The sequence below is a fragment of the Magnolia sinica genome, chromosome 10 (genome assembly GCF_029962835.1).
Source record: "Magnolia sinica isolate HGM2019 chromosome 10, MsV1, whole genome shotgun sequence".
Lineage (NCBI taxonomy): Eukaryota > Viridiplantae > Streptophyta > Magnoliopsida > Magnoliales > Magnoliaceae > Magnolia > Magnolia sinica.
The window spans coordinates 8,861,474-8,876,945 of NC_080582.1; the positions used below are offsets into that span (position 1 = coordinate 8,861,474).

At 40.2% G+C, this 15,472-nt stretch overlaps 1 protein-coding gene across 1 annotated transcript; it reads right to left on the reverse strand.

The window, feature by feature from the left end:
* Nucleotides 1–655: 655 nt before the first annotated feature.
* Nucleotides 656–11,113, reverse strand: LOC131217313 (MDIS1-interacting receptor like kinase 2-like). The gene is made up of 4 exons (XM_058212226.1): nucleotides 11,010–11,113; nucleotides 5,058–5,143; nucleotides 2,541–4,748; nucleotides 656–1,081 (listed from the first exon to the last, which is right to left on the reverse strand). The coding sequence occupies exons 1-4, from the start codon at nucleotides 11,111–11,113 to the stop codon at nucleotides 723–725; spliced, it is 2,757 nt and encodes a 918-aa protein (XP_058068209.1). The 3' UTR covers nucleotides 656–722.
* Nucleotides 11,114–15,472: the final 4,359 nt, after the last annotated feature.

Genomic DNA, 15,472 nt, shown 5'->3' on the forward strand with positions numbered 1-15,472 from the left:
TCTTGAGAGATCACATTCAATTCACACTATTTCCTGTGGTGTGGCCCACTTGAGCTTTGGATATACTTTATTTTTAGGCTTAAGCCTTAAAATTATCTGTTAAAATAATGGATGTAAGGAGTGGATGGAATACATAAATCATGGTTGGCCCCACAGAGTTTACTTAGTACACAATCTGCTTCCCCGCAAGAGACCTGGGCGCGGATTGGCTATTGACTGGTTAAGAGGTGACGTCACCAATTTTTGTGCCCCCACCATGATATATGTTTTGTATCCACGCCATCATCCATCTTGAGAGATCATTTTAGGGTAATATACAAAGAATGAGTCACATCCAAAGCTCCTGTCCTATGGTCCACTTGAGGATTGGAAATGATTCAATTTTGGTCTCAACCATTAAAATGCGCTTGAAAAACAGATGGATGGCATGGATAGACTACATCCAACCCAACAGAGTTTACTTAGTACGCAATTCTATTTCCTCTTTGTGGTGGGAATTGGACTGCACCTCTTTATTCTTTCATCCTACTTTTATTACATTTTGGTTTTTATCACCAATTCCAGAAATATGTATTCTATATAAACATGGAATCCACACACTGAACTGTGTACACATCATAACAAGAAAAACACCTCCGTTTGATTATTTTCATACAATAGACACACACAGCAATGTTCTTGCCACTACATGCCCACAACCTCATTGATTTTCATACACCCAATTATACCTTTAGATCCATCAGTTGACGAAATGTAAGTGCATGAAATGGCTCTAGAGAGAAAGAAGGCCCACCAACAGATAGCTCCTGGGCCACATGGTGCATGGTTGGCCGAGAGTCAGGATCCGGCCGAATGCATGCAAGGGCCATGGACACTGCAAATATGACTTCGTGTGCAACCTCCGCCGTCGGATTGGAGAGACGTTGGTCCAACATATCCTTTAGCAGTGGATCATCTCTATTTGGTGATGACAAGGAGGAGATGAGTTGCCCAGGATGCCTTCCAATCATCACTTCAAGTGCCACAACACCAAAGCTATAGACGTCGCATTTCTCAGTCACCCTCATTGTATAGGCAAGCTCTACATGATAGAAGATTGTTCAATCATATTCTTTATTCTTTGCTAATCATCAGTAGATAAACTCTTTCTCTACCTAAGAAGTAAAGGAAACAACCAACAAACGCACTCAAGAGTATCTAAGGTCTTGAGTCTGTACTAGTGAGGTCCATAGTTCCAGGATCCAAACCATTGAATGGTGGGCCCCAATTTGGATGGCTCACGCATTGGCAATTCTCTAATTGGAAATCCTAACCATTTTAGTGGCCAACGGATAGATGATCAAGAAAAAAAAGGCAATTGCGCACATTCAACAAAAAAGACTATAGATTCAATGGTTAGGATTTTCCAATCTAGAAACTTCTTTTGTTGTGTGGGGCATTCATTGTGTGAGACATCACATGGACAGTCTGGATCTTAGAGCCGTGGAACCCTTACACAACAGGGAAAGCCCAAGCTCATGCTATAGGATCTCTTGGTATGGAGCATTTCACGATGCCACATTTCCTGGGAAGCGGATTGTGTACCAAGTAACTCAGTAACGGTAGCGTACTGAGTAAACTCTGTGGGGTCCACTGTTATTTATTTAATCTATCCATTCCGATTCATCCATTTTAAAAGATAATCTTAGGGCTTGAGCCCAAAACAGAAGCATATCAAAATCTCAAGTGGCCTACACCACAGTAAACCGTGTGATTGAACCTCTACCATTGAAAATTTCTTAGAGGCCACAGAAGTTTTTTTTATTATCAAACTGATGTTTGTGTTTTCTCTTCATCCATGTCTTTGTCATATTATGAACAGGTTGGATGACAAATAAAAATCATGTGGACCCTAGGAAGGTTTCAACCGTGGAAATCATTATTCCACATTGTTTCCTGTGGTATGGTACACTTGAGCTTTGGATATACTTCAATTTCGGGCTTAACCCCTAAATTTAGCTGGAAAAACGGATGGACAGTGTGGATAAACCACATACATTCACAGTGGGCTCAACTAAGTTTACTCAATATGATAAAAGCATACCGGGTAACTCAGATTTACTAGCATGGGCTAGAAGACATGAGCTTTTTCAATCATTTATTAACCACCCGTTGTTCATCCATCTAAACTTGGTATGCATGTAAATCAATCCAGACCATCTGGAAACATGACCCATGTTGTAGATAGAGAAGATCCCAGAAATAACACTTATGGAGGGATTCTATCCAACCGATTGGTGGCCAACAAATGTACAGTTAAAAATGGTCAATGCCAGAAATTTAATAGCTAATAAGATGTGGTGAAAGTTTCTTAAGATTTTCAAATATGAATTTTCTCATATTCTAGTTGCCTTAGAATATTGCCCCATTTGACAATAGTGTGGTAACTAATGCACAAATTTTATAGTAAATAATTTCAACAAAAAATAGAAAATATTAAGAACAATAAAGGCTAATTTATGATAAAACTATTCAGTGTTGAGAATATATTAGTGACTAACCAGGAGCGATGTATCCATAAGTGCCTGCAAGCATAGTTCGATTGGATGAATCAGGTATCAGCAATCGTGCAGTGCCAAAATCAGAAACACAAGCCTCAAGTTCGGAATTCAGCAGAACGTTGTTGCTTGATAGGTCTCGATGGACAATTGGCAGGGTGCAATCATGGTGCATGTAAGATAAAGCATGGGCCACACTTTTAATAATCTTCACCCTTAGAGTCCAGTCCAATTGTGCAGCTCCTTCATCATTGCTGAGGATACTTGCCAAGCTTCCCCTTTCCATGTACTCATAGACGAGAAACGAGTATCGAGCATGGCAGCAAAAGCCATAAAGCTTCACTATGTTGCGATGGCGGATTTCGGTTAATGCTTGTATCTCATTTCTAAAACTTCTTTGATTAGATTGATCCCCTCCTTCGAGTAGGTGAAGTTTCTTCACAGCTACTACTTGACCCATTGGTAGATTTGCTTTGTAAACTTTTCCATACCCTCCAATTCCAATGCAGTATTTGTTGTCAAAACCCTCTGTTGCCTCCACGATGTCTTCGAACACAGCAATTCCATCATAATTCCATATTGAAAATGGATTTTCGCTGCTCCTCTTAAGAACCTCTTTCTTTATATTTCTTCTTTTTTGGTAATAAATGCAAGAAATGCCAATGATTACAAATAAAAGAAACAAGGCCACTGAGACAGGAAGAATAATGAAGATTACAACTCTATGACCTTTCATCGCATCACCATGACTGATTGAAGAGGCATTGCAAGGTCGCAAACCTTGCACTTCACCACATAAGCCTTTATTATTTATGAATGCCTTTGCAGGAGCCTTCTGAAAGCTTTTGCTGTTGGGAAGAGGACCTTCCAAAGCATTGAATGAAAAATCAATGGATTGCAAACTGAACATCCCTTCAAAAGAAGGTGGAATGGAGCCTGACAGCATGTTGTGGGAGAGGTTTAACTTTTCCAGCCGAATCAATTTCGTGAATTGTGGTGATATCTGTCCATTGAGGGAGTTATGACTTAGATCTAGTAAATCCTGTAGGTATACTAGGTTACCGATCTGAAAAGGAATGCTTCCATTAAAAACATTTTTGCTCAATTTCAGATATTGGAGTTTGAAGCAATCACCTAATTGAGGTGGTATTGGACCACTTAGGTGATTCATTGACAAGTCAAGAACCTCCAAATTGGATAGTTTTCCAATCTCTTGGGGTATCTGACCAGAAAGCTGGTTTTCATTTAAAGTTAAGTTGAACAAAGAAGTCAGCCTCCCAAATTCCTTTGGAATCTCGCCTACCAGATGGTTTGAAGAAAGACCAAGCACACTTAGCTGAGTCAACTGCCCTATCTCAGGAGGAATTCTACCGGCGATCATGTTCCCAGATAATTGTAGCTTTGTCAAATTTTGGCATTCTCCCCAATTTGGTGAGAGTTCACCAAACAACATGTTGTCACTGATGTCCATGAATATGAGATGCGGGTATACACCAAAGGCTTCCGATACGTTTGCAGCAAGTCGGTTTCCATTAAGTCGCACTCTTATTAAGCTAGTGCAATTTCTGATGCTTTTTGGGATCTCACCAGTGAAATGGTTGCCAACAGCAGTGAAGGCTTGAAGAGATCTGCCCTGGCATAACTGAGGTAAATGGCCATAGAGGCTGTTGCCATCCAAGTTGAGTTGAGAAAGATTTGTCATTTTTGTCATTTCTTGAGGCAACGAACCAGATAATTGACAGTAAGAAAGGGACAATACAGTAAGCTTGGTTAACTTTCCTAAAGTGGAAGGGATAGAACCTGTTAGACTGTTATTGGATAGATCAAGTTTGTCGAGATTCATAAAATTCCCAAATTGTGGAGGAATTGAACCAGAAATTTGATTGCTGTTGAGGAACAACTCTGTAAGATTTCTCAAATTACCCAAAGCAGGAGGAATTGGACCAGTCAGATTGTTTTGGTTCAATGTTAGCCCATTGAGATTCATTAAATTCCCAAGTTCTGGAGGAATAGAACCAGAAATTTGATTTTGAAAGAGGAAGAGGACTGTCAGCTTTGTCAAGTTCCCTAAAGTGGAAGGGATAGAACCTGTTAGAATGTTATTGGATAGAACAAGCTTTTCGAGATTCATCAAATTCCCAAATTGTGGAGGAATTGAACCAGAAATTTGATTTTTATTGAGGTTGAGGACTGTCAGCTTTGTTAAATTCCCTAATGTGGAAGGGATAGAACCTGTTAGAATGTTAATGGACAGATCAAGCTCGTCGAGATTCATTAAATTCCCAAATTGTGGAGGAATTGAACCAGAAATTTGATTGCTGTAGAGGAACAACAGTGTAAGGTTTCTCAAATTACCCAAAGCAGGAGGGATCAGACCAGTCAGATTGTTTTGGTACAATATTAGCTTATTGAGGCTCATTAAATTCCCAAGTTCTGGAGGAATAGAACCAGAAATTTGATTTTGAAAGAGGTAGAGGACTGTCAGCTTTGTCAAGTTCCCTAAAGTGGAAGGGATAGAACCTGTTAGACTGTTATTGGATAGATCAAGATTATCGAGATTCGTTAAATTCCCAAATTGTGGAGGAATTGAACCAGAAATTTGATTGCTGTAGAGATACAGAGAGGTACAAAAGTGTAAGGTTTCTCAAGTTACCCAAAGCTGGAGGAATGGACCGATCTAGATTGGTTATGGACAATGAGCTCAATCTCGATTACCCAAGATCTATTCTAGGATTATCCCTTTACATTTGCAGAGGATGGGCCATGAGATTCGCCATTTTGAGTGGAGGTACAAGTGGAAAGTTTGACTGAGATTAGACCTGAAGGAGGTGGAAGTGGTGAAGCTCAGGTGGCTTACCATTGCAAGACTCTAGCTATCTCAAATTCCAGCTGTTGCAAGATCCCATATTTGCATAGGGGTATTGATGCCATTAGTACAGGTATGATTGCAGAGCGATGGCGAGAGGACATGAGTTTATTAGGAGCGCCAATATGCTTTGGGTCATGGTTCCAGATGATATTGTTGCCATGGAATGAGAATGAAAGGTAGGAATTAAGATGGAAAATGAGGGAGAGAGCATTCATGTTGCGAGCTTTGTTGCTATAGTCTGTCACTCAGGTATGGTCATTTATCTCGTTAATCCAATGGCTTTGATTGCGATCCCATCTCTATTTCGACTGAAAAAAAAGAGTATTAACGTAGTTGGTGCATACATTATAAGCGGTGATGACGACCGATGACGTGCGAGAGATTATGCTACGAGCAGGCTGGTCTTTCCATTTCATAACACTCTGATGTCACGGCAGTCCTAAGCTGTTGCTATGATGATATTGTCTGATGGCGAAGAAAGAATTACGAAAGGCAGTATGGAAACAAGGTGCAACAAGCAGAGCGGTGACGGCGTTATGTCATGGCCATGACTGTTGTCTTACCGTTAAAAAAAACTACGCCTGGATCCAATCATGGTGCATTTATAGAAATTGGTTGCATTACAGCTGTGACCTTACATTGGACAAGCCCATCTTATTTTTACCGTGAAAGAAATAATAAAGATAAACGTATTCTAATTAATTGTGATTAGATGTACAAGTCATGTATTGTCATTCAATCTGTCAATGACTATATCCTCAAATAAATCATTGGACGACAATATTGGATTGGGCCAATGAGCTAATTTAAGCTACTTAAGATGAATTTGGTTTGTATTTCTACATCCTTTTTTTTTTTTTAACACACTCACACTGGTGGAATTTCACCACGGTTGATACACCCGATGGACGGCGTGGATTTCATGCACGACTAGGTCGTCTTACCTACGTTAAAAAAAAACTACACCGGTAAGTACCAACGCCAGGTACGCAAGCGTCTCTAAAAGAAATTGGCGACGGGCGGCAACCAGCTGTACCGTTGAAGCCAGTATGGACAAGTCAACATAGCACGATCTGGTGCCCCGTGGCAGCATGAATGGTTCCCGTAATAAAATATACTCACGTTCTCTGCATTCTCAATTCAATTCCTGTTATTTTGATTTTTGCGAAATTTACAACTGTACGACCCATTTATGGCCCATTTACATTTTTAAGCCCACTTCTTTTTATCTTGCTAGAATAATTCTCATGCGCAAGGATGACTTGCCAAAATTCAAAAATGCCCCTGCTTTGTCTGAAATGTGATGGGTTTCCTATGGCTACCGATTATAGCCGTTGCTATAACGGTTACCCCTACTTTTTTAATATGTCCTTCGATATGTATCGAAGATCTTTCAATATGTATCAATGGTATTTCCATATGATCAAAAAAGGTCCAGAATTGTCCAGTAAGTTTGCCTTACAAATCTTGCTATTTTCGATACACATCAAAGAGCATTTAATATGCATTGAAGCTGGTTTGCCCACGGATTATAGCCGTAGCAATAACGGTAGCCTATAAAAGTCTATGTAATTTATTTTATTTTATTTATTCATTTTTTTTTACATGGAGAACTTTATTTTACCTACAATTTTCTCTATTACATATTTATATAAATATGTATATATAAGCATATAAATTTTTTTTTCTCTTTTTTCATTTCATTTCTTTCTTTATTTAACAAGAATATCTTCTAAACCAAAATTAATTACTTAACGTACCCTAGCTATATGATTTTGGGGTAGGAGAAGCTACTTTATCCAACCAACTTGGTTATTTTCCAAGATTCCATAAGGTCAATAGTCAAAAATCCATTTCATTCACTTCACGATCAATTTCAATCAGTTTGCGGTCAATTTCATTCATTTCATTTACTTCGCAATCAATTCCATGCATTTCACGATCAATTCCGGCGATTCCGCTTCACTTCACGGTCAATTCCATACATTTCACGATCAATTCAATGCATTTCACGGTCAATTTCCTTCATTTCACAGTCAATTCCATGCATTTCACGATCAATTCAGGCGATTCCCCTTCACCTTACGATCAATTCCATGCATTTCACGATCAATTCCCTTTACTTCACGGTCAATTCAATGCATTCCACGATCAATTCCCTTCATTTCACGGTCAATTCCATGCATTCCACGGTTAATTCCAGTGATTCCCCTTCACTTCACGGTCAATTTCATGCATTTCACGATCAATTCCCTTTACTTCACGGTCAATTCAATGCATTTCATGGTCAATTCCCTTCACTTCACAGTCAATTCAATTCATTTCATGGTCAATTCAATTCATTTCACAGTCAATTCCCTTCACTTCACGGTCAATTCAATTCATTTTGCGGTCAATTCCCTTCACTTCATGGTCAATTCCATGCATTTCACGGTCAATTCTGGTGATTCCCCTTCACTTCACGGTCAATTCAATTCATTTCACGGTCAATTCCTTTCAATTCGCGGTCAATTCCATGCATTTCACGGTTAATTCCGGCGATTCCTCTTCACTTCACGGTCAATTCAATTCATTTCACGGTCAATTTCATGCATTTTACTCCATTCACTACCTTACAATCAAATACATGTCCCAACTCATCTCTACCATCCCTATGGAGATTTAATGAAGAAAATGGGTGAAAAGAATGAATAAGGATGGCAAAGATGAGTTCATACGTGTATTTGAGTATAAGGCAGTGAATGGAGTGAAATTGATAAAGCACCATGAAATGCATGGAAATAACCGTGAAGTGAAGCAAATTGACTGTGAAATGCATTGAAATGACCATGAAGTAAAGGGAACTGACCATGAAATGCATTGAATTGGCTGTGAAGTGAAGGGGAATTGCCGGAATTGACCATGAAATGCATGGAATTAATCGTGAAGTGAAAGGGAATTGCCGGAATTGACCATGAAATGCATGGTAAAGACCGTGAAGTGAAGGGTATTGACTGTGAAATGCATTGAATTGACCGTGAAGTTAAGGGAATTGACCATGAAATGCATGGAATTGACCGTGAAGTGAAGGGGAATCGCCGGAATTGACCGTGAAATGCATGGAATTGACCGTGAAATGAATGGAATTGACCGTGAAATGCATTGAATTGACCGTGAAGTAAAGGGAATTGACCGTGAAATGTATGGAATTGACCGTGAAGTAAAGGGAATCGCCGAAATTGACCGTGAAATGCATGGAATTGACCATGAAATGAAGGGAATTGACCGTGAAATGCATTGAATTGACCATGAAGTAAAGGGAATTGACCGTGAAATGTATGGAATTGACCGTAAACTGAAGGGGAATCGTCGAAATTGACCGTGAAATGTAGGGAATTGACCGTGAAATGAAGGGAATTGACCATGAAATACATTGAATTGACCGTGAAGTAAAGGGAATTGACCGTGAAATGCATGGAATTGACCATGAAGTGAAGGGGAATCGTCGAAATTGACCGTGACATGCATGGAATTGACCGTGAAATGAACGGAATTGACCGTGAAATGCATTGAATTGACCGTGAAGTGAAGGGAATTTACCGTGAAATGCATGGAATTGATCATGAAGTGAAGGGGAATCGCCGGGATTGACTGTGAAATGCATGGAATTGATTGCGAAGTAAATGAAATGAATGAAATTGACCGCAAACTGATTGAAATTGACCGCGAAGTGAATGAAATGGATTTTCGACCATTGACCTGATGGAATCTTGGAAAATAACCAAGTTGGTTGGATAAAGTAGCTTCTCCTACTACAAAATCATATAGGATATATCGAGTAACTAAGTTTGGTTTAGAAGATATTCTTGTTAAATAAATAAAGAAAGAAATGCAAAAGAGAGAGAAAAAAAAATTTATATGCTTATATATACATATTTATATAAATATGTATTAGAGAAAATTGTAGGTAGAATAAAGTTCTCCATGTAAAAAAAAAAATGCACAAATTACAGTTATATAATCCGTAGCCATAGGTGCCGCCAAATATGCTTCGATGTAGATCGAAAATTGCAGGATTTTTTAGGCAAACTTGCTGGACAGTTCTGGACCTTTTTCGATCATATCGAAAGAACTTTGATACATAGCAAAGGATGTATCGAAAATGTATGGAATACAGTTATGGCTACGGTATAGGTTCCTAGCTTTTGTTTTTTTATCTTCCTGTAATCACCATCATTTTTTGTGGGTCTTATTATGAGGTATGTGTTATATCCAAACCGTCCATCTATTTGGCAAACTCATATTAAGCTTGAGATGAAATATAAGACAGATCTAGCTATCAAGTGGACCCCACTGTAAAAGGCAGTGAGGATTGAACGTCTACCATTGAAACCCTTTTAGGGGTCACATAAGTTTTGGATCATTATGAAAAAAAAATTTCCTCTTCATCCAGGTCTTTGTGACCTTATGAATAGATTGGATAGAAAATAAATGTTATGGTGGGCCCTACAAAACTTTTAACGGTGAGAATCAATTTTCCCGCCGCTCTTTGTAGTGTGGTCCAATTGATCTTTGGATATGATTTTTTATTTTTGGATAATACTCCAAAATGATCTCGAAACATGGATGAACGTTGTGGATATAATAAATACATAACTGTGGGGCCCATGTATTGAACCGTTCGCACAACTCGGAGTTCGGGGAGCGTCAGCGCTCGTCTTGGAGCACCAGCCGATCCTCTTGCGGAAGGAAAAGCAGGGGCATTTTCGACATTTGGGAAGCCGTCCATCCGTACGGGCTTATTCTTGAGAGGTAAAAAGAAGTGGACTCACAAATGTAAATGGGCCATAAATGGGTCGTACAGTTGTAAATTTCTCTTGATTTTTCCACCTTCCCGTTGGCTTCTTGTCTGTGTACTTTTATACGTGGACGTTGCAACGTAGGACTCGGTATGAGGGTGACGTGGCACGATCAACACCTTCCACATGTTGACATGTGGTAGCATGTGCCATTCTCTATGCACATGGTTGTACAGTTGGCGAATCAACACCACGACTCTTGTGGGCCCTTCTTTGGATGCCTCGCGAACGCAAATCGCGCAAAGTGGCAAATATTAACCATTTGATTTGTTCCATGGCCTTTAATTACGGACGGTCAATATTGTTTACATAGAAAATAAGTCTAACCGTCTATGACCCTTCGTGGATTGCATATATTTATGAAGAATTACTTTTGTTAGGTAACCACCATGGCTTTTATATAAAACATAAGGCCAAGATGGATTGAATCAATCCCATCCATGCAATTTTTGCATGATTTCCTTAGGTGACCACCTCCTGTTAGATGCTCTGGCCCAAAGGGCATTCCTGTCCCTTCGATCAAGTGGTTCGGTGTATAAAATAAATGAATGGCTAATGCGATCAATGTATGACTAAAACAAGTACAGCTAATGCAAATGGCCCGAGTTCAGTATAGACCGTAAAGATTATTTGCAGACAGATCGAGGGACATGAGTTTGTAAAGAGTGCCGATATGAGCTGGGATGGATCCAATGAGAGTGTTGCCATTGAGATTGAGATGAATGAGGTTTGGAAATGAGGGGAAGCTCAAGTTACCGAGCTTACCTTGGAAGCCCGCACCTGGTAAGCTTATCTCTGTTATACACTTCCAAGGCTGTTGCATGAGATCCCAGTCCATTTGCATGGAGATACAGTGTTGGTGCTGGCATTAGTAGCAGGAAGTGACCATGAGTGGAGAGCTTGTGCTGGTGAGAGGCTGGCTATTCATTTTAGGAGAGCCTCTGCTTCTGGCAGTCCTGCTGTTGTAGATGATATTGTTGTTAGAATTTTTAAGTGTTTCTTGTATACAACGAGGGATAGAAGAAAATGATAACGAAACGATCAGATCTATCGGGTTCAAGACTCAACTTGAATAGTCAATTTCTCAAGACAGATTTGCTGTCTTTTTTCTGGAAGTTCCAGCAAGTGCAAACGAAGGAAATCTGCAAATTGTCTTCGAGATACAATGAACTCTCAATCCGATTTTCAACACGAAAATTTGCACGTTTAAGTGTTGAACATATCTCTATTTTTAACATCAATATGCCTTAAGACGTTAAGAAAAAACTCAACAAGAAATCAGATCGAGAGTAATTGCACAAAAGATGATATAATCTTAAGGATTAAGAGTATCTTCTTCTGGATTATAGTATTCAGGATTTATATCAATTGAAAAGTTATAGATTTCTTCCTGAGGATGTGCTAAAGTGCCTCTTCAAGAAATTCATACCCATTCACAGCAAATAATTGCCTTCCATGAAAGGACATGACTCTTTGTCCTATGGCAGTTATTTCTGTACCCATTCAGACAGAAGCAGTTATCCAACAGGAAAAACTGTATCCACATAAGCGACACATGGCATAGGTACTACATATACAATCATGTCACAATTACTCTCAATCGACAAAAAAAAGAAGATAATAAAACATCAGGGTACCATGGCCCAAAAAGTTTGAATCGAGTGCAAAAAAAGACTAAGGCTCTTTAGACAATGCGAACGTGCGAAGTGCTAAGTGCGCCTAATAAAGCACCCAAGCAGCCCTACAGCTCACGCCGCGCGCGTGTGCACGAATGGTGCTTCGCACCGTCCTTGAGCAGATTTGAACCCTGGTTGCATAAGCAAAAACCCTTTCTCTTACTGACTAGCTATACACACTATTTATGGAAAGTTTAAATAATTGATATATTTATTTACTTTTTAAAAGTAATTTTTATTTTTGAAATTTATTTTTATTCTAAAAAACACAACAATCCTCCACAATTTCATAAATAAAATCAGATTCTAGAACGAATGATATATCAGTATAAATAGGTGCATAAGTAAAGGTGTTTTTTGGATTTGAACCTTGACTTTAGTGTATACGTATCAAAGTTATGCCAGGTACTTAGTGACCCATTAGTCTTGAACTAAGGACCTTATATAACTCACCGGACACATAACACACGTCTATTCATATATAATTGGAGATCTAAAAGTTCACACATTTCTGGTCTTGTTTGTATCCTTATTTCATGAGTATTCTAGAGACGATCTTAATCTCTTCAAAAGTAGCCTCACTTCTTTACTCATATAGTTAGATTTACAAAGATGATTCTGCTTCATGTCACGCCCCAAACCCGGAAATCGGATTCGCAGGAATCCCGATCACCGAATCCGGTGCCGACAACCTCCGTAGTACCCCATTCTCGGCTCCTAGCGTCCATACGCCAGATTCCGATCCTGGGATCCTACAAGGAGGATTTTTTTTTGTACATTTAATTCATAATAAGCATAACCACAAGATTACCTAATTCACAAAGGCAACATATCATCACATATCCACTAATATAATCATTTGAGTAGAATGCTGAAAGGAAAAATACATATATCGAAATCAAAGCTCCAGAATACAACTGCACGCTCCAAGCTCAACGCTGCTGTAACCTAATAACACCTGCACACATCTATCGTGCATAAGCTTATAGAAAGCTTAGAGGGTGGTGAAAGTATGTGCATAAGGTAAGTGCCAAGTATTCAATACAATGCCATCATTATACAATACCGGAAATACTAGTGATCCATAAATCGTACATAATCAGAATAAGCAGAAATACTGATAAGATCATAAATTATCAGAGTAAGCAGAAATACTGACAAGATCATAAATTATACGATAATAGAGTAAATGGAAATACGGACAAGTCCATGAGTCCATCAATATCAGAATACGTAATATAAAATAACTATGCAAATGAGGAATCGTAAAGAGCCAAATATCAGATGTCGAGGATGTGATGCAATATGCAATTCTTAATGAGTTCATGAATAGCATCAGTCGTATCTAGACCATATAAATGCCAAAAACACAGTAACCCAAAATGTCATATGCCGCGGATGTAATGCAATATGCGATGAGAATGGAATGACCATGCTAGAGTGTGAAGCCAGGATGATAGTACGTAGTATCGCAAGCTATGAGGTCCATCACAAGGGACTTCTATCCAAACCAGTCCCATACCTAAATTTGGATAGTCAGACCCAATGTGGTAAACTCCTGATCTCAGGTTAGTCGCGCGCCCAACCGAAATCCTGGCCATACGAATGTACACGTAACAAATAGTTGCGCACAATCAGCCCGAGTGGATAGTGAATTAATGAATGAATGAGTATGCAATTTATGCTCAATGAGTCCACATATCAGTACAGTTACTCTCTGGGGACATCACCGGAGTCTATGACACTCCAAACCAGATTGCTGCCCCATCGCGCGTAACAAGGTGAGTGGAAGTGACCTCATTATCTGCTTGGCAATATCGGGCTCGGCTCGTCGATAGCGAACCCATTCCTCGAGCTGGTCAGACTCAGCCTAGCGTTGCCCCCTCCTCTCGGGCAGGTAAGGCCGTACCCCCTTCCAACCGACCACGACACAGTCGGAGACGCGGCCTAACGATATACGAGCCTCATGCGCTCATGCATCCACTCGGTCTAGACGTTAGAGCAACCTCTGGAACCAAGAGGGTTTGGGGACTTTCACTCAGGGATATCTATAGTACCCCATGTAGAACAGATTTCCGGTGTCCCGTCTGGCCATCCACGATATGCCTGTGGAGGCTACAACTCTGATGTCACTAGGGCACACAATGCAAGATGCATGAGTCATATAATCCAGTCATGCATCAACCATGCGCATACCGTGCGCTCATGTGAGATAACCTTCTCCTATCAGGGAGTCTCATAACAACTGCCTAATGAAATATACAATGGTCAACCACATCTCATAACAAATACGCAGATGATGCGTATGGGCATATATCATGATGCTATGCAGTCACATACTCATAATTGGTCTCAATGACCGGTATCGACAATCGACCTCGACAATGTGGACATTTAACAAACGTTGCCCCCGAAGAATGACCCTCATAGATCCTAACATATAATGGACCCATGACCTTACATAAGGGTCAAATATACAACACCATGGGCCTCACTTAAAAGCTTAATACACATCACGATGGGCCTTTCACATGGGCTTAACATACATCACAAAAGGCCTCAACTACGAGTCGCATATACACCATATAGGTCTCGATAATCGGCCTCGACAATTAAAATCGGTCAATAATCGGAATCAGCAAATCGATCACGACAAACGGCATCGATCACTAATCGGCAATCGGTCAAGATAAACGGCCTCAATCGCTAATCAGCAATCGGTCAAGATAAACGACCTCAATCGCTAATCGGCAATCGGTCAAAATAAACGGCCTCGATCGCTAATCGGTAATCGGTCAAAATAAACGGCCTCAATCGCTAATCGGCAATCGGTCAAGATAAACGGCCTCGATCGCTAATCGACAATCGGTCAAGATAAACGACCTCGATCGCTAATCGGCAATCGGTCAAGATAAATGCCCTCGATCGCTAATCGGCAATCAGTCAAGATAAACGGCCTCGATCGCTAATCGGCAATCGGTCAAGATAAACGGCCTCGATCGCTAATCGGCAATCGGTCAAGATAAACGGCCTCGATCGCTAATCGGCAATCGGTCAAGATAAACGGCCTCGATCGCTAATCGGCAATCGGTCAAGATAAACGGCCTCGATCGCTAATCGACAATCGGTCAAGATAAACGGCCTCGATCTCTAATTGGCAATCGGTCAAAATAAACGGCCTCGATCGCTAATCGGCAATCGGTCTCGACGCGAGGCGAGGTCCATAGATGGACGACCAATGATGGACTAAATAATATCAATGGGGCCCATTCGTTTGGGTTAACCTACTAGAGAATGATGAGAATGGGCCTAGCCAGGCCTAATAAAATGTCACAGTGTGAACATTTAACCATCACTGCCCATTAATGTGGACATCTAACCAACATTGCTTCCAAGGAGTGACCCACATAAGGGATTCATACGCAACGTAACGGCCACACATACATCACATTGGGCCTCGCCCATGGGCCTCAAATACATCATAATGGGCCACAACCCATGGGCCTTGAATACACAATAGGTGGGCTGCATCAATGAGCCGCCCTAATGGGC

What these genes read in the sequence shown, in the direction of transcription:
- LOC131217313 (XM_058212226.1), bottom strand. Translation starts at nt 11,113, where the DNA reads ATGCCAGCACCAACACTGTATCTCCATGCAAATGGACTGGGATCTCAT. An exon ending in ACCAGGTGCGGGCTTCCAAG is followed by an intron (nt 5,144 to 11,009) that starts GTAAGCTCGGTA and finishes GTATCTCTACAG; the next exon opens with CAATCAAATTTCTGGTTCAA. An exon ending in TTATGGATACATCGCTCCTG is followed by an intron (nt 1,082 to 2,540) that starts GTTAGTCACTAA and finishes TCTATCATGTAG; the next exon opens with AGCTTGCCTATACAATGAGG.